The sequence below is a fragment of the Stenella coeruleoalba genome, assembly GCF_951394435.1.
Source record: "Stenella coeruleoalba genome assembly, chromosome: 10".
Lineage (NCBI taxonomy): Eukaryota > Metazoa > Chordata > Mammalia > Artiodactyla > Delphinidae > Stenella > Stenella coeruleoalba.
The window spans coordinates 81,563,482-81,582,862 of record NC_137156.1 but is presented as its reverse complement, the minus strand read 5'-3'; the positions used below and the strand labels follow the sequence as shown (position 1 = coordinate 81,582,862).

General features: G+C 46.3%; 1 protein-coding gene across 2 annotated transcripts in view; it reads left to right on the top strand.

Moving 5' to 3' along the window:
* Positions 1–880: 880 nt before the first annotated feature.
* LRIG1 (leucine rich repeats and immunoglobulin like domains 1) overlaps positions 881–19,381 on the top strand; it is a 119,012-nt gene continuing 100,511 nt past the window's right edge. For both annotated transcript variants that reach the window (XM_079935012.1, XM_079935011.1), the window contains exon 1: positions 881–1,117. In XM_079935012.1, the coding sequence (XP_079791138.1) occupies positions 888–1,117 (230 nt within the window). In that variant the 5' untranslated portion in view covers positions 881–887. The remainder of the gene's footprint in view (positions 1,118–19,381) is intronic.

Sequence of the window (19,381 nt, the reverse complement as noted above, 5' to 3'; positions counted from 1 at the left end):
GCCCTTCACACCTTGGGTGGGAAAAGAGAGTGGGGCGGGGTGGCCCGAGAGGCAGGAGGGGCGGGATCATGGCGAGAGCTCCAATGGGCGTCCAAGCTGGCCGCCGTGGACCCCGTCAGCCAATGAGCAGCAGGCGGGGGGCGGGGCGGGGCGCTGTTGCAAAGCCTCCAACGTGGGCCGGCTGGAGGCCGCGGGGCAAGAAGCCCAGGGGGTGTGCGAGGGCTAGCGGCTGGGGGCGGGGCCTCGGGGATCGGCCGGGGCTGCGCCCCGGGGAGGCGAGCTGCTAGCGGTTGATTGTTCGGTTGCGAAGTGTGCGGGGTTCTCGCAGAGCGGAGGAGCCGTGCGGAGCCCGGAACTGCGTGCGCGCGCTCTGTCTTCGGCGCTGGGACAGCGAGGCTCACCGGGTCTTTGGAGCAGTGCGGGGTTGGCCGCGCCGTCCAGCCCGGAGTCTGCAGCTGGACGCTCGTAGCGGCGAGGAAGATGCCCACGGGCGCAGAGCTCCGGCTGCGAGCCTGAGCGCCTTCCTCGCAGCGGCGGCGGCACTTGGCGTGCACGGGGACTCCGAAGCCCGGCCAGGAGCGCGGCGGAAGAACGAGGAGTGCCGGCCAAGCACACTTTGCCCGGATCCGTGGGGTTCGCAGCGGGCACGGGCGGGTCGGCCCGGATGGGCGCGGGGTTCGCGGCCCCCTGCGGGCGCTGCGGAGCGGCTCGGGCACCGGGGGCCCGCTGAACGCCGGAGTCGCCGCCGCAGAGAGAACTTGTGCTGGCGGCCATGTCCCGGCGCGGAGCCTAGTGCTGAGCGGAGCCCCCGCTGGCCCGCCCGCGCCTGCGGTCGACCCGGACCTCGCAGCCCCAGCGCCGGGAGTTCGCTGCGCGCTCCAGACAAGATGGCGCGGCCGGTCCGGCGAGCGCTCGGGGCCCCGCGCCGCTCGCCTTGTCTTCTCCTCCACTGGCTGCTGCTGCTGCTGGTGCTACTTCGGCTGGAGCCCGCATCGGCCGCGGCCGGCCCGCGGGCGCCCTGCGCTGCCGCCTGCACTTGCGCTGGGGACTCGCTGGACTGCGGCGGGCGCGGGCTGGCGGCGCTGCCCGGGGACCTGCCCGTCTGGACGCGGAGCCTGTGAGTGCCGCCCTTTCCGTCCTCCCCGCGCCCCGGGACGCTGTCACTTGGGGACGGGGCGGCAGGGGTGTTTCCCCGGGAAAGGGGTGCGGATTGAGTTGCTTGTATGTGAAGTTGAATGAGCGGGAAAACTGTTCGCCTGGGATCGTAGTGGTGGTCCTTGGGGGTCCGGAGGAGAGAGGGCGTGCGTGCGAAGAAGTCGGGATGGGAAAAGCGTGCGTCTCGTGAGGATCTGGATGTGAGCGAGCGTGGGTCTTGGGGATCTGGAGGAGGAAAGTGTACCTCGTGGGGGGAAGGATGTGATCGAGCGTGGGATATGGGGTATGAAGGTGAGCGAGTGTGGGTCTTGAGGTTCTGGAGGAGAAGAAAGTGTCGTGGGGGTCTGGAGGTGAGTGAGCGTGGCTCCTGAAGGCCATCTGGGAGTTGGTGAGTGGGTGGGATTCTGGAGGTAAGAGAATGAGTAAAGAGTCAGGAGGTGAGGCTGTATGTCTGTGGGTGGAGAGTGGGAAACATCTGGAGGGGAGAGAGTGAGGAAGTCTGTCTGGGGGTCCCCGGGTGTTTCTTTTTTTCCCTTCTGTAACCCAACTCTCTGTTGTCTGAGCTGCTTGGCCTTCCAGTGGGTAATGAATGAAGGTGACTTTTGCCTCCAGTCTTCCATTTACATTATTTATTAGTGAGAGTGTGTGTAGCCGCCTCCTCATCTCCCCGGGACCTTGGTGGCCCGACTTGGCTCAGGCCCCGGGCAGAAGGACATCCTCTGAGTCCTTCCCTGGAGGACCCCCTGAGTTATCGGGCTTTGAGAGTTCTTGGAGATCTGTGACTGCTGGAAGTTGGTCCTTTTCCACCTGGTTGGCATTTTAGGGAACTGTGTTCCAGACCCTTCCTGTCTGTTCCCTAGGGGACCCATTGGGCTTGACGATCCAGTGGAGTGGGGCCCATCCTCTAGCATTTCTCCTCTATAAATGGTGCAAATTAGTTTTGGAGTATTGCTACTTTGGAAGAGAGTGCCAGACTCTGGGTTGATTTAAGCAGAGTGTGTTTTACCCGCAAGAGGCTCTTTTCTGTGCTGTCCAGATTTTGGCCTATCCGGACTTGGTGGGACACTTCTTACAGGAGGTTTGGCAGGAAAACAACACCACCACCACATTAGATTTCTGTAAACATGGTAGAATGTCATAGGCTTTAAAAATTTCTGACAAATCTAGTCCATGAGTCAAAATGCTGTCCAGTTATCAGTAATTAACATCTCTGCAGAACTGTTAGTACCTTCCAGAAGAGGCCTAGGTTGAATAGTTCTGCTTTTCAGTTGAATAATTGGACATCTTTCCTAGAATATAGAAGAGGCACAGTAGTAACCTCAGGCGGGACATTCACTGCTCAAAAAAGAGAAAGAAAACTGGTGACACCGGTTTTAACCAACACCTGTGGCTTGATCTAAGAACATGTGGTCTGGGAATCTGGTTGCCGTGAAGGGAAAGAAGGGAAGTTAATTCCTTTCTGACGTGAAGATCCTGTACCTTTGAGAGCGGGGCACAGATCTTTAACTTGGACCACGCTGCACATGGGTCACTAGTGATCAGTCCTACAGAGTTCTGAAACTGGACCGTTGACTTATGTGTAGGATTTCTCTTCAGTATTCTGCTGTTTCTTTGGAATCCCCTTAGGGAAGACCAGTGATGAAGGTGTGGGTTTTAACACAGGTGGTGGCTGTGTAAGGTAGTGGGAGATGGAGCGCAGCGTTGTCATTAGGTAGTATTGTATTCAGTTGTGGTCGTCTTGGGTATTGTGGGTTTTCCTTTACATACTCTTAGTTTTTTAAAAAGTTAAATCATGTGGGTGGGATCAGACTAACATCTTAGGTGTTCACCTGTTGGAAGACTGACTGACTCCCAATGCCAGGTGTCAGTGGCATTGTGGGGAAGGCACTTAGTTCAGAAGTGGTGGCTTCCTGGAGAGGACAGGGTGTCCTCTGTTTTCACTTTCCTGTGGCCACAAGATCCACTTTGCCTTGCCCTTTAATTTCTGGAGCAAAACTACTGGTTGTTTGGAGGGCTTTCTGTCTGCCTAAGGAGTGACATTTCACAAGTCATAAATACCTTTAAAATTGCAGTCTTTTCTCTTTTCCTCACACAGTTGATGATTAGTAAATGCCAAACTGGCTGTTTTGAGCTTCAGTTAGGCTTGATTATACTGATGATGGTGTTAACGGATTTGATTTTAAGATATGAGTAGTATGGCTTCTGGTTAGTATGTGGCAATGTGGTATTCAGTACAGAATGTATATCCTTTGAAAAATGTTTGTGAAGTTTTTTTTTTTTTCTGATTAGAGAAAAAGCAAGCAAATGTGTTTTTATTTTTCCCTAGACTTCAGATTTCTCCATTTAAGTCATTAGTCTTAGTCTAAATTTTGCATCAGGATATTTATATCTTTTATATTCCTGGCTATGATTCAGTAAGACTTTAGGGGAGAAAGTCTCTGTCTATAATAGAATAAAATACCTTATAGTTTCACCACGTTTACACCCTCCGAGTCCATTGTGTCTAGAAAATGCTTTGAGCTAGTTTATAACCCCATGAACTAGATTTACTGCAGCTAGTTCAAACAATTTCAGGCTGTGGGTTTGAGATAGAAGGGGACCTGTGGCTTTATGGAATTTTTTTTTTTTTTTTTTTTTTTGCTTTTGTAAACAGTGCATCTAATTTTGGAGTTGCTCCTAAGCCCCGCATAAGGAAAGTAAAACTCTTTAATAGTGGATGTAAATGCGGTTTGAATAGCAGAACTGGAATGGCGCTGGGAGAAAGGAAAATACGTTCATTCCCAGGGCCTGAGGATAACTTATTCAACACAATAACTTATAGTTGTAGTAGTTGAGCCATTACTTGAGTTTGCCGTCCCATTACGTAGGTGCGATTGGCCTTGTCCAACCAGCACATTCATAAATAGCTCCCAGCACTGCCACTCCCTATTCCAACTTCCCAGAACCTTAGAAGAAGTTGAACTTCTTAGAACTCAGATGTTTGCTTTCTTTGAAATTATTTTGGAGAACATGGCTTCAGAAGCTGTTTAAGACACGTTAAACACAATGTACCTTAGACTCTTCTCTGTGGCATGAAGTTGAGCACAGTATTGCTTGCTCACAGGGTCTGGCAGCTAGCTCAATGATGGCCTAATGGGATTGTGATAGGAAGGCAGGCAGGCCCTTGGAAGAGGAACAAATGATTCTCCTTCTCCGTGTGGAAGGAAGATGACATGGCATTCGGAAGCAAGGACATCCCTTAAAGGTCACCGAGTGTGGTTATTCTGAGTCACATTAAGACAACTGTATTGATTTGGGTCTCTTTGTATTTTGTCTCCCTTCGTGTTTGCAGTACCGAACCTGGGTGACTTAATCGAACCTCTGTTGGTTTGGGCACCAAAGTGGTGCTTATGATTACATTAGAAAATAAACGCAGGTCCCTTGGTGGTTGCCATTGTAGTTGGGAAGCATAGAGGGCCTTTGTCTTTCAAATTTTACAGCTGTGCTGGAAGGCCCAGGTGTTGGGGTGTTGTGAATTAAGGGTTTGGAAAATATTTTCCATCCTGTTTATGCAAATTAGATTTAAAGTGCAGATGACCAAATTGTTCCAGAACCTAAGCTGAGATTCTTGTGTGTGTGTGTTTTTAAGAAGTAGATTCTTGTCTGGATTACCCCGAGGTCTTCTCTTCTGCCCATTTTCCTCTTTGAGTCTCGGTATCACTTAAGAAGAACTCAGCAGACCATGAGCATCTTCCGATTGGTGGGGGTGGGCAAAGCGTTTTTCTGAATAGGGACCCTTTCGAACACAGGGTAATGGGCAGAGAGAAAATCTGAAAAGTGCAAGTGCTTTTAAAGTTTTGGGCAGCTTTAGTCTGAGCTCAGAGTCCTTTTTTTTGCAACAAGTGTCACAAGCCTGGCCTCAATTCCCCTGCATGATGGAGCACTTATCTGTTAAGAGTTTTCTGACACTTTTTTTGAGTTAAGTGGAAGTCTGGGAAATGAAATTGGTTGCCTTTTTAAGGGACAGGATTTAAGTCCCTCTGATATGAAATTATGGCCGTAAAATCTAATTTTTGAGGACTGTGAAATTAGGAAGTGCCGGGAGACCCCCAGGGCCCAATACAAATGAACTGTGTTGGCCCATGGTGCCTCTTGCCTTTAGGGTACGTCAGGGCTGTTCTTGCTCCTCCTTTCCAAGAGACTGTGTTAAAAAGAAGCGTGCTTTCCTTTTCCGGAATTACACTGGGTCACCAGATTTCCCAACCTTTGGACTTTTGAATGTATTGTCGGCAGTAATTCTTCATCTCCAGAAAGATGACGATTCTGTGCAGAGTAATGAGAGCTGGTTCCCAGTGGATGTCCGGATGCGCGGGCCCGCCAGCCCTGCTCCAGGGGCCGCAAGTTTCTCTCCCTGCCGTGTTAATGCCTTGGCCTGAGTTCCCCACGCAGCCTTCCCTGAGCACGTTGGGATGGCCTCTGGCTGACCTTTTTCTCTCCCTCAAACACCACGCTCACAATGAAAGGGCCTCTCCCCCATTCTGCAGAGGTGTCTCCCTGGTGCAAAGGCTTTTCAGCATCCTCTCTTTCAGAGTGGACAGGAATGCGAGAGAGCTACTAGGGTTTTGTGTGACTTAACAATGCCCCCGGCCCAGTTCTGTGCACCTGCTGTAGCCCGGAAGGTCTGTTATCCGGGAAAGGAGGTTGTTTAAAATAGCCATTGGTTATTTTAAAAGTGACACCAGAGAGGGAAATCTGGGAAAGGGATTCGTAGAATTGAAAGTCGCTCAATAAGCAATCAGGGATGTTTGTGGTACCAAGGTCGTTGGCTTAAAACTCAAAGGGATTCCTCTGACTTACCCCATAAGTTGAAAGACTTCAAGTTTCACGAGCAGGCCTGATTTTCAACGACTTGTGAATGAGTTTGGTGATATTAACTCATTGGGGACCTTCCCCCTCCTCAGCAACTGCAACTTGAAACCCTGGGGGTCTTTTAGAGCAGGGCTCTGGGCTGTGTTAATATTCAGAGCTGTTTACAATGGATGCAGTTTCAAAGGCTGAAGGCATTGTCTTGAGACAGGAGGGAGGAGAGGTGGGAGGAAAGTCCCCAGGCAGAGGAGGGGAAGTATCTAAAAATCTCCCATGTGCCCTGGCCGGTGGCGAATTTAGGAACCGTTAGCGGGGGTTTTTTAATGACTTAAGCATGGCATTGAACCTGTGGGTCCATTCCATCTACCTCCCGGCTTCAGTTCATGGTGTCTGTCAGTAATGTGGCTGTCTTCTGCCCATTAAAGTGTAGGAACCCGTCAGAAACTCAGATCTGTTTTTATGTCCTCACGGAAAGAAGTAGGACTTTGAAGACCAGAGGTTAAAATTTTCACAATAGTTAACCCTCTTGGAGTTATTTTTTTCTGTATAACTGCAGGGTTTAGAATAGTAGTCCAGACTTACCTAATAATTGGCCAATTGTAGGACTAAGGCTGAGAAATTTTCTACTGAAGAACCTGATAGACGATTGTTGCCATGAAGCAAAATTAATAGTTAAATCAGGATTACAGAAAAAATGAATATTGTGATTTGTCTGTGGTCTAATTGAAAGTTGCCAATTTGTACCCTGGTTTTGTTTTTTTATGGGCTTTTTTTTTTGGTGGGGGCATGCTTATGAATTTTTCTTAGCCAAAGGCTTTATGCTTTAGTATAAACATACTATACTAGTATGTTTATATAATTTAATACTTTACGTGTGGTTTCAATATAAGTACTTTACGCATAATCTTCTGAAACGCAAGCTATAAACCCAGTCTGCTTATAAAAGTCGCTCGTTTTTTTTAATAAGCTGCTTCCCTATTTCCCTGTGTTTCGTGCTTTTCGTGTCCTGCCTTCAGGTGTTCTCTTTGTCCTCTGGGTGGGCCTTTGATGCCCGATTGTACCCTGGGTCTCGGGTTGGGTTATTGATGGGGAAAAGAGCCGGTGAGGGCAAAGCTTTCCTTCACTCTTACTCTGTTAATTATTTGGGTGCCTCATCCCTGCTGGTCACACCCAGTGCTCACCATTCACTGGGGAATAGTGATGAAGAGATTGGAAATTATTTCTAGGGTCCATTCCTGGCTCCACCACCCTACAGCTGTGTGTGTGATTTGTGGTGAACCTCTTCCCTTTGTCTCTCAAAAGGGGATCATAATATTCTATCTTAAGCTGCTGTGAAGACTAAGTTAGGTGACACGTGTATTCAGCCCAGTCCAGTGTGAATCAGTCACCTCAGGCTGAGGCCCCAGTAACTCACGTTTTGCATCCTCTCATGGCAAGTCTCTCCAAGTCAGAGTTCCTGGTGACAGAGGCTTCCTGGGAAAAGTTTACTTTTCTGATAATGAAGATCTCTTTTGGCGTAAGCAGGTGGCAGGGCTCACAACCCAAACAGCCTTCTGCCGTGAAGTTTTTGGTGGTGTGTATAGAGTAAAACTTTATGTGCCCTTGGGAAGCTCAGACAAATTCAGGGGGGAAGCTATGAACAGTTGCAAAAAATTATATGAATTATGCAATTAGCAAAAATGATTGAGGTGGTTTATAAATGTATTCCAGTTGTGCAAATACTTCTGTCTACTGAACATTACCCTTCTGGGAGGTGGGGTATGGGAAGGAGGCCGGGAAGTGAGAGGCCCTTAAACTAATAATTTTATCCCATTATTTCCCAGGGTTTCATTGAAACTGAGCCCTATGAGATGCTCGGTCAATTGCTTGGAAACATGCAGATGTGCTCTTCCAATCAAGGGTTAGGTTGCAGGCTGGGGCCGGCTGAATCCTGCGCTGTACCCACTTCTCTTTGGAAATGTTTGGGGGAGGAGGTGTGAGGGGAGATGATTGTGGGGTTGTGTGCAGAGAGCTGGAGAGCTCTGACATTTTTCGTTTGTTTTGGTTTGTTTGCCATTGTACAGTAACTTTGTAGGGGACACGGGCAGTGAGCACAGGGTCATCTGAGGAATCTGGCAAGGATGCCACCTGAAAAGCCATTTGCTTTTGCTCATGCACCTGTACCTGCATCCCTTCCCCCGTGAATGGCCATGATTCACAGCCTTGCCCACATGAACGGCTACGATTGTTTGCGTCTTTATTACTATTTAATCTAGCATAACCGGTAAAGCCCATTGTGTGAACAACCAATCCGTTCATCTCTGCAAGTCCTAATACATCTTAGTTTCCTTATGAACCAGGATGCAGGTTCCAATCACTGCTTGTTCAGTTTATTTTGGCAAAAGGTGGCATTCAGAGAGTTTAAAGAAAGCATGGCCTGTCTCTTTTTAAGCACTTTGCATTGATTATTCTTTAAACTTTTATGGTGCCCAGGTCTCTAATCTTTTATGATCTGCAAATATTTTTTTTCTCAAGTTGTCTTATTATTAGGAAGAAAATGAATGGAATGGGTGAGGGTTTGCCCTGCAGTAGAGTTGCCTAAATGCTAAGAAACAAGATAATGGGGTTTTTTTTTTTTGCTGATTAAAAACAAATCACACAACTTCATCTTCTAAGACTGCTTTATACAGCATTTATAAAGTGTCACCCTCCCCCACCTCCACTTCCTCACTTCCTGTCCTTTGCTCCTTCCACCAGTTTATAATTTGCCATTCAAGTAATGTGGCGCTTATCTTGGCCAGGACATACGTTGCACTGATAAATTCTTCCTCGCTGGTTTACCGTACTTGATGATAGCCTGTTAGATACAATGAGAAGAATTGAGCACTTTAGAACTGGAGAATGGATAATCTCACTTTAGTTCCAAATTTTGTAGTGGCCTTGCTCTTCGTTTGAAAGCATTTGTACCCCCAGCAGTGGCACTTTGGGCTGGATGAAAAGACAGTGACACACGGGGCTCTGCCTGGGGAGTGACAGCTACTCACTGACTGGCAGTTCCCCCTCCCCTCCCCCTCCCCCTCCCCTCCCCTCCCCTCCCCTCCCCTCCCCTCCCCTCCCCTCCCCTCCCCCTCCCCTCCCCTCCCCCTCCCCTCCCCCTCCCTCCCCTCCCCTCCCCCTCCCTCCCCTCCCCTCCCCCACCCCTGCCCCTCCCCCCTCATCTCCCTCCTCATTATTTATTTTTGGCTGCATTGGGTCTTCTCTTGCTGCGCCTGGGTTTTCTCTAGTTGTGGCAAGCGGGGACTGCTCTTCTTTGTGGTGTGTGGGCTTCTCATTTCAGTGGCTTCTCTTTGTTGCAGAGCGTGGGCTGTAGGTGCACGGGCTCAGTAGTTGTTGCTCCCGACATGTAGGATCTTCCCAGACCAGGGCTCAAGCCCGTGTCCCTTGCATTGGCAGGCAGATTATTAACCACTGCGCCACCAGGGAAGTCCCACAGCTTCTCTTTCTAGTGAGGGGAAGATCTGAAAAGTCTGATTTAAAAAGAAAAAAATTCTGAATTAATGGAACATTAGATATGCAGCCAAGAACTTAAAAAACTAAGTCACTTATGTTGGTATAGGGTGTTTTTTCTTACCTTTTTATTCGGGAGATTACAGGCATCTACACAAGGGGACAGAATAATGTAACGCATTTTATGTACCATCCCCAGCGTCAACAAATAGCCGCTTATGGCTCCTTTTTATTAAATTTTTTATAAAATTTTTAAAAGTTACTTTCCAATTACAGTTATTGTGAAATATTGGCTATAATCCCTGAGTTGTACAATACATCCTTGAGCCTATCTTGTACCCAGTAGTTTGTACCTCTCATTCCCCCACCCCATATATTGTCCCCCCCCAACTGGTAACCGCTAGTTTGTTCTCTAAGTCTGAGTCTGCTGCTTTTTTGTTATATTCCTTAGTTTGTTGTATTTTTTAGATTCCATGTGTAAGTGATATCATACAGTATTTGTTTTTCTCTGTCTGACGTATTTCACTGAGCATAATGTCCTCCAAGTCCATCCACGTTGCTGCAAATGGCGAATTTCGTTCTTTTTTGTTGCTGAATAGTATTCCTCTGTGTGTGTGTGTGTGTGTGTGTGTGTGTGTGTGTGTGTGTGTGTGTGTATCATATCTTCTTTATCCATTCATCTATTGATGGGCACTTAGGTTGTTTCCGTATGTTGGCAGTTTAAGTAATACTACTGTGAACACTGGGGTGCATGTATCTTTTTGAATTAGTCTTTTTGCTTTTTCGGATACGTACCCAGGAGTGGGGTTGCTGGGTCGTATGGTAATTCTATTCTTAGTTTTTTGAGCCGGCTACATACTGTTTTCCACAGTGGCTGCACCAGTTTACATTCCCACCAGCAGTGCACCAGGGTTCCCTTTGCTCCACACCCTCCCCAGCTTTTTTTATTTGTGTTCTTCTTGGTGATAATGGCTCCTCTTGTTTGAGCTATGCCTTAATACACTTGTCCCCTTCCATTTGGAAACAGATCCAAGCATATCACTTCATCTGTAAATGTATAGGTTTTTAAAAATGAAGATATAAGTATTTTTTGAGAAAATTTCAATTTCATTTCATTCACTGTGGGGTGGTTTAAAGAAATGTGAACTTGGACAGCCTTGGGGGAAAAAATCAGCATTTATTTTGAGTCTGTTTCTTCCAAAGGGAATTGTGGTAAGCTATACATTTAAAGAATGTTTATTGAGTGCATACTGTGTACACTCTTAATTTATATGTTCTCAGAATACAGTTTTTCTCTCTCTTGTGGGAGGTACTTAGAAAGTTCTTTTGTGCTAGAGTCCTTTGCCAGAAATGGGTAATTCTGAGGAACTCTCATCTCTCCCCATGTAGCTCTTAATTGGGCGGTTTCTACTATGCTGTTAATTGTTGATTAGAATCCTTTAGCGAACAAACATAATTCCGAATGGGTCATTTAAAAAGTGATATTTCAGATATTGTTGGTTAATAGAGGGGTAATTAGCCATTGGTTGTAGTTAAGTCATGAGTCTTAATTGAGTTAACTATTGTTTACTTTGTAAGGCCTGACCCTCCAGCTGTGGCTACTTGAGGCTGCTTTAAATAGAGTTGGAGGCACCCTGGAAGAAAATCCCCCCAAAGCAAAGAACTACAGTCCTGGAACCCTCTGTGCTTGATTTAAACTTCACACAGATTTGAAAATGCTTTTCTTCAAGTAGCTGCAGAATGCTTTGGTTTTGTTTTGTCAAAGTCCATAGTTTAATTTCTCCACAGCCTGTTACTTTGTTGGTTAGGAGAGCCTTTTAGGACAGATTTCATGGTGGTTGCAGCTTAATTAGGAATCCAAATGGGAGTTACATAGTCATTCACTTTATCAAAGTCTGTGGAATGATTTCCATATTCTGTTTCTGAAAATCGAATTCTGTGTAGATTATGTAGTCTTCGTTGGTTTTAAATGCTGTCCAACACGGTCAGGTTAAACTCATGGTTGTTTTAAGCTTAATTAAATTGATATCATATTTGATTAGATACCATCTTACGTGGATACTGTGTTTAGGAAAGTGGAAACACAGTCCAAAGGGTTGAAGAAAGATTTAACAGGGGAGGAGGTGCAGGGTGGGGGGTACTTAGAATTGAGAAATTCTGACTGAGTTTAATTTCAGTTTTGTAAGTTAGGAGAAATTCATTCTTTCATCTGATTTCAGCAGTGTGATACCTTGGTCCAGCAACATGCATCTTGCTTATATTTTAATTTTTTTTTTTTTTAATTAAAAACATTTTTTTTTTTCCTGTGATTTCCTCCCTCCACCTGGGCTGGTGTGAGTTTCTGGCACACAAGCTCCCAGTGCTTGCAAAACTTATAAACAGCCAGAAGAGCTTGTTGCTTCCAGGAAGTTGGTTGTTGATCCAGCAACGTGATGGATGCAGAAGCCGCAGCTCAAATGGGATGGGGTTTCCTTTCGTCTTGGGAGGAGAGGAGATCCAGAAAGCGATCTGAAATGTTTTATAGCTCTTGAGGTCTGCCTCATCCCAAATTCCTTTGAATGTTTTCTCAGATTCGGTGTCTGTGTGGGACTCTTGGCCGCAGTGGTTTGGCCTCATCGATGGTTGTGTTCTGTCCAAGAGAAAAATCTTCTATGGAGCTTTTTGGATTCTTTCACAAGTTCATTTGAAACAGTACTGTGAATTGATTAAATTATAGTACATTCCAGACTGTCCTAAAATAAAGACTTGCTGAACTCAAATATTTTTTTGTGGGGGGGACTGTCTAGGGAACTTTATTATATGTGAAATCTGGGAGCTCAGTGTATCTTACTGGGCAGAAATGAGCCCACATTTTCAAGAACCCCTTCGTAAAGGGGTTCTTGACCAAAGAGGGCTAAAAATTATTGACCTAAAAGGAAAAAAAAATAGTTGTCTTAAAGCTGTGAAGGCAGGAATGTGGATGGATGGAAAAGAGCCCATGGCTGGGTATCAGGAGACTTTGGGGTTTTGTCCCAGCTCTGCCCCTGATTGGCAGTGTGACCTTGAGCTGATCAGTTAATTTCCTTTCTGTAAAGGGGTTGTATGACTTCTACATACATACAGGTATATGAGTCTATCCGAATTGAAACAAAGAAGGAATAAAGTGACTACTCATTGGCTGGTAAGAATCAGTCAATGGATCTGTGTGTCTAGGATACTTACCTAAAAGTCACCTTTGCATATTTGGTGTTTCTGAGTGGAATCCTCAGATGGGAAACATGGATTTCCATGTTTCCAGCAGAGGGAAACATGGTGTGCTTGGGGGACTCTCAGTGAGGGAGTTAATGCAGGGGGCAAATACCCCACCGTATTTCTTTCTTTGATCGTTGCCTCTTTTTCCCTCTGACCTGAAGAAAACTATGGAAGCTGGCGCAGACCTACTTTAGATCTTCAATTTAGCTTTTTAAGATCTTAGGTCACAAAAGGCAAATAAATTGAGGGCCTGTTTTTTCAAGAGTCACTTATCTCTGCCTTTCTTAGGGCCACTGCAGGCAGCATCTCTCTCAAGTGGGCCTTCATTGCGTAGTTCTGACGAGTGAAGTTGTAGGTGGTGTTGATAAGCTGCCTGAAGTGAGTAGGTGAGCCACCTATAGCCGATTCACTAGGAATCGCCTGAGGAAGGGCAGCTACACACCACTTCATCAGTCCTCTCTGAGCTGGTTCGCCATTGACAACGTGCAGGGAACGTGGTGGGTATCAGCGTAGCCTTTAACCCTTTCACCAGGGAGCTCTTTTGAGGTTGCCTTTCAAGGTGGAAACTCAACAGCTTAATATGTACAGTCCAGGGGCTTGAGTTCTCCAATTTTGAAGTCTTTCTCGTACTCTTTTTTTTGGTCAAGTTCATACCAAGTGACCCATCTGCCTGGGTCTTCATTGGTTCCCTCTTGGTCAAACGCTGGTCTTGAAAATTGTGGTCCCTGTCACAATTGGACTCCTTAGAAGACTTTGTCGTGCCGAGCCTGGGAGCTTTTATTTTCTGTGTCCTGAATATCCACCTTTCTTCCACGTGGAGTTTGTGCCGTCAGTGGAATCCCTTGGGCTTTTCTTCCCCTTCCGCTCATTCTTTGTCATGTACACTTTCGTAAGGTGGAACCTTTGGATTTTTCTCTCTTTTTTTTCTTTAGAACTAGTTCTTGGAATCTGGAACCTTGTTTGGGGCTACAGCTAAAATGCAGTGAAGTTAGAGGCACAATTAGTGGTTTAGAACTTCCGGACAGGAAGTTTAACAAGAGTTAGGGACTACTTTAGGACTAAAGGAAATGGTCCAAAGAACTAGACTTTCATTTTTTTAATATTCTCCCTTTAAGATCTAAAGGTGGCCTTTGCCCATGTGCTTTCTGAGATCAAAATAGGTCAAATAGTCCCCCCACTCTTCCACAAGCTTCTTTTGTCAACATTAGACACTCTCTCTGTTATTCGCTTGACTTTGTTCCGATGAATTTATTATTTCTATCTTGTCCTCTCCCAGAGGAAAGCGTCTCTCTGGTTAGGTGAGTTTTCACACATCCCTGTCTCTTTTTCTCCACTTAGACTTGAAAGCAGCAGGATTGTTCACTTCCATGTACCCAGGAATCCTTGATAATTGTTTGTTTGTTGCCCGATAGCTCTCCTTCTTGGGGCTTGGTGCACCTTTTTTCTGGGCAGAAAGGATCCCATGTTTTCACTGTGTCTGGAAAGCGTTCTGTAATTTACCCTCCAAGTGTGATTACTCCTAATTGACCTGTGCTGAGGACGTAACAAAAGGGTTTTTTGGAGTTGAGATATAAGGAGTAAAAGGCCATTTTCTTTGTGCTGAAGATCTGTTTTCCCATGAAGAGCCAGCTGATGGGTAAAGGGATGAATTCAGGCGCTTTCTTCAATCGTGGTACTTCCTGTAGCGGGAACCTTCGGGAGAACGCATAGCTTGCGTTTTGTCTGAATTTATATGTTGAAGAGCACTTTTGCAGAGAATATTTGACCTAAAACAAAAATTATGGATGGGCCTCCCTTCCTTTACCCTTTACCCTTATTTTCTACTCTCTGCTTGAGAACCACTTCAAAGAATCAGATGTGTTGGTGCCAGACGCCATGCAGTTATTGTTAAAAGAATTTGGAAATATAATTGAAAACAAACTTTGTTGAGCAGAGCAGATCTAGGCGAGTTCTTACTTTGAGGGAGAAGGGAATTCCAAGTTTTTGCTCTATTTGGAGCTGATGTCTCTGAACACTTGTTCTGCGAGATGAATCATCTGTGAATTCTACATCTGGGAGTTATATATTGGGAAATGGCATTCTTTTTAAATGTAGAAGAAACACAAAAGCTTAAAGTTACATTGTAGTTGGAAAATTCTAGTCAGAGTTTTAAAAAATGAGCACTGAGGTGAAATTGGCAGAATGATTGGACATGAGCTTGTGATCCCTGAAATAGACATGTCCATATTTGGAAAGCAATATGACGGCCACACTTATTTACTGAGACCCCTCCCTTTGTTTTGAGACAGATGACATTTAAAAAAAGTTTTATAAACATCAACTTATCAGAATCATTAGTTAAGGCAAATGTGACATGAGAGTCTGAATTTATTTTAGCATTTGTCTTGAACTTTTAAAGTTTAAGCTGTGTTAACCCATGAAAAGGCCAGAACAGTGCAGCATTTCAGGATCTACTGGGGAAGATAATACTGTGTTCCTGTCCTCTACAAAGCCCCCTTCATGTCACATGTGTGATGATGGGGGTGTTGGTGGTGGAGATGAGGCAGCCATGCTTTTAGGTGGCACAGTGGTAGCAGTGGTGGTGCTTATGTCTACCGTCCTGGGTGACTTTGGGCAGTTTACTTAGCTTCCCTCTGACTCCGTTCCCTCTAACGTTAAATGAGGATAATCATAGTGCCCACCTCACTCAACTTGTTATGAGGACAAAATTGAAATACTTTATAATTGTTAGAAGGGGGCCCAACACATAGCAGTAAGTTTGTGTTTTTGCATCAGGACACATGGACATGCACTCATTTAATTGTCATCTTCACTCTGTGAAATATCTTATGTCTTTGTTATGCCCGAGGCCCAGAGTGGTTGAATAACCTGCCCAGAATCTTGCACCTTTCCAGAGTTAGAACCCACACCCGACTCTACATAGCGGTATTTAGAAAGAATACAGTAAGGCTGGCGTTGTCTGCTTTCTTGTGTTTCTCTTGCCTCCCTTTCAAGTTTCTGAATTCCTTGAGGCCTGTGATTGGCCGATCACCTCCTTGGTGGCCTGAAGCACCTAACACTTAGTTCTATGGACGGTGCTCCGTAAATGGTGTCTAGAAGCGCACGTGTCTTCGTTGGCAGGCTGGTGTGTCAGCATCCATTTCTGCGTGCCCCTTTGGTGCAGGGGGTGGCACCCTGCGCGTATGTCTCGCCATCTGTTGTTTATTGTTTCTGCGAGGTTGTGGTTTGTGTTCCTGTTCTATGTTTCTTTGGTTTCTGGAGCAACAGCGAATATTATATGCCCGGGGATCAAAAAAAGTAAACTATTTATAAACAGTAAAGTATCCTTGGGTTTGGAAAGTGTTTTTCTCAAATGCGTGTGTATTTGGTGGCTTTATTATAATCCCACTGATGCATCGGCAGACAATTTGCAGATCGAGGCACATTTAAAAGATGGGCGAGTCCTAGGCTGGCTTTGTGTAACCGGCTTACAAACAGCCTTGGTCATAAGGCCCTGGTGTTAACACTGACCTGAGTGGTGTATTTTTAACTCAAGAACATATAAACAGTTAGGCCAGCCGATGGAGTGTGTACTCTGCCTGAGATCCTTGGTGTGCCTTGGGCTGTGCGGCCCTGTGTGCTGTATGTCGTCCTGGGAGACTGCCGTGGCCATCAGTGACCCACTGCCCGCCACCCCCACCCCTTCATTTTAAGAAAGGACTACAGCAAAGATGGAAAGAAGGTGATGAGGTGGATACATTTTATGTTCAGTTTTCTTCTATAATCTTTGTGTTATGCAGACTTTACGGGAAGTAGAAAACTTTTTACTCCCATCTCTTCTGCTCCACCCCCTCCAGCCATGGGGATCTTGGCAGGAGTCACACACTGGAACATACGACTCCCATTGCCTAACTGCCCTGGCCGTCCACCTGCCTCTCCAGCTTCATCGATCCTTCCTACCTGGTTCCGTGTGCACCGGCCACCCCTTGGGACTTTTTCCAGGCTCTTGGAATACTGCACGCGTCACGTGTCCCTTACATCCTGTTCCGTCCGCCTGGAGGAGTGTTCTTCCCTCTCTGCCTTGCAAACTGCTGCACATCCCCCTTAAATGTCTCTTCTCCTGGAGACCTTTGCTGACCTTCCCTCTGGGTTAGATTCTTGCCTCAGGGACCCTGCAGTACTTCATACAGAAGTTCCATGTCCTGATTTGATTAATATCTCACTCCCCCGTTAAACTGGGTCAACGCCCTGGAAGCAGGGACTGGCTTTGGTTCAGACCCACTGTGGTGCTCCCATAATCTAGCATAAAGCCTGGGACACATTAAATGCTCAGGACAGATAGGGGGAGCTGTTGGTATCCGTTCTCTTGGGGGTGGCCAAAGAGTTTGTTCGGTTGATGAGCATGTTGAGTAAAGTTCTTGGTGAAAGTGAAAAAAATGTGTCTTTTATTTTTACTGAAAACTGAAGGAACTTTTTAGCCAACCCAGTATGTAGTCCTGAAATTCCTACAGAAATACCCTTCCCAGACAACTGGGATAATTTAACCCTCCCAGGGGCTCAGCTGTCTGTCATTTCTATACCTTGTCTCTTTGACAGTTTGATAGTTTCCTCCATCCTCCACCAAATATTCGTGTTGAGGAACTTAAAAGAATGGAAAGGAAGAAGAAAGAAATGGCAGCCAAGTGGAGAGATGACAAGTACAGGCAGCTGCCACGCCATACGAAGAACTGACTGTCATTTTAGTCCCTCTGTTGTGGGAAGGTGGCTGTTAAAAGCCCATATCCGAGTACTGTTCCTGAAACCCGTTTCCAGTTTAAGGGACTTGCCTTCCTTCTGGGTCTCTGGTGTCAGGTGGACCAGGCCCGGCACCTTCCTCCGTGTTGTGTTTGGCAAAGGAGCCCACAGTGCATTTTCCACCTGCCTCCATGTTCTCTTCTCCGCTCTCTTGCTGGAGCCAATGTTTGGAATCCATTTTTGCAGAGTCGACACTGCGGGGGAGGGTTGCATCTTACCTAGACCGAGGCTGTCTCGGCACCCTTCCCCTGTGGTTATTTATGCTGAGCCCTGGCCAGGCAGCTGGTTTGGGTTGCCTGGCTCTCCTTTACTTTGCTAAGACCTCTACTTTGACAGAGAGGATGACCAGGCCAGGGTCATTTTTTTTCTCCCTCTTTGCTGGCAGAGAGAAAGGCTGTTCTCCTCGACCAGATGAGTTATAAGAACACTAAGGGCAGCGGCTTTCCTGGTGGCGCAGTGGTTAAGAATCCACCTGTCAATGCAGGGGACATGGGTTCGAGCCCTGGTCCAGGAAGATCCCACATGCCGTGGAGCAACTAAGCCCGTGAGCCACAACTACTGAGCCCGCGTGCCGGAACTACCGAAGCCCACGCCCTTAGAGCCTGTGCTCCGTTACAGGAGAAGCCACTGCAGTCAGAAGCCTGCGCACCGCAACGAAGAGTAGCCCCCGCTGGCTGCAACTAGAGAAAACCCATGGGCAGCAGTGAAGACCCAATGCAGCCAAAAATAAATAAATACATACATACATACATACATACATATATACATACACACACTAAGGGCAGGTTACTGTGCCCTCAGTGGTTCAGTCCAAAGTAGAAACTTAAGGATTTCCCTGGTGGTGCAGTGGTTAAGAATCCACCTGCCATTGCAGGGTACATGGGTTCGATCCCTGGTCCGGGAAGATCTCACATGCCACGGAGCAACTAAGCCCGTGAGCCACAACTACTGAGCCTGTGCTCTAGAGCCCATGAGCCACAACTACTGAGCCCACGCACCACAACTGCTGAAGCCTGCGCGCCTAGAGCCCGTGCTCTGCAGCAAGAGAAGCCCCCGTTCGCCGCAACTAGAGAAAGACTGCGCGCAGCAATGAAGACCCAACGCAGCCAAAAATAAATAAATAAATTTATTAAAAATAATAGAAACTTACTGAGAGAGAAGCTTCCAGTGGCTGGAGACGGTTTGGGCAGACAGATTTCTAAATCTGGCCCCTTTTAGCCTGGTCCTCAGGTGTGGGCAGTCCCCCAGAGATGTTAACAGGAGGCAGTGGAAAAGCTGTGTTCTGCCTGTTGCGCTCTGCTTCAGATGTTTATTTTAATGGTGTCAAGGTCTTGGGCTCTGTAGGAAGACCCTTTTGTACCCGGTAAGCTGAGGAAGGTGACTTGAAGGGGTTTTGTGCCATGAACCTGCTAGCCTAGTTACCATGCATTTATTTAATTTAATTGACTGATTGATTGATTTGCTGTGCTGCGCAGCTCGCGGGATCTTAGTTCCCTGACCAGGGATTTAACCTGCGCCCTCAGCAGTGAAAGCCCCGAATCCTAACCACCAGACCACCAGGGAATTCCCTGTGAATTTACTTTATTTACTTTTAATTTTCTGGTGACACATGGTAGACGCATATAGTGCATAAAGAGGAAACTACACAAGAAAAAAGAATAATTGATCTTATTCTCCATTGATAAATATCACTTTGGTGTATACATTTCCAATAACGTCTGTGGTTGAGTAGTATTTCAAGTTATATTTTTTTAAACAAAATTAGGGTTACTATTCACTTGTAATTCTGCTTTTTAAAAAATTTTTAATCGAGGAATAATTGACATTATATTAGTTTCAGGTGTATGTACAACAGAACGTGTGCTTTTTTTTTAAGACTCAGTATCATCAA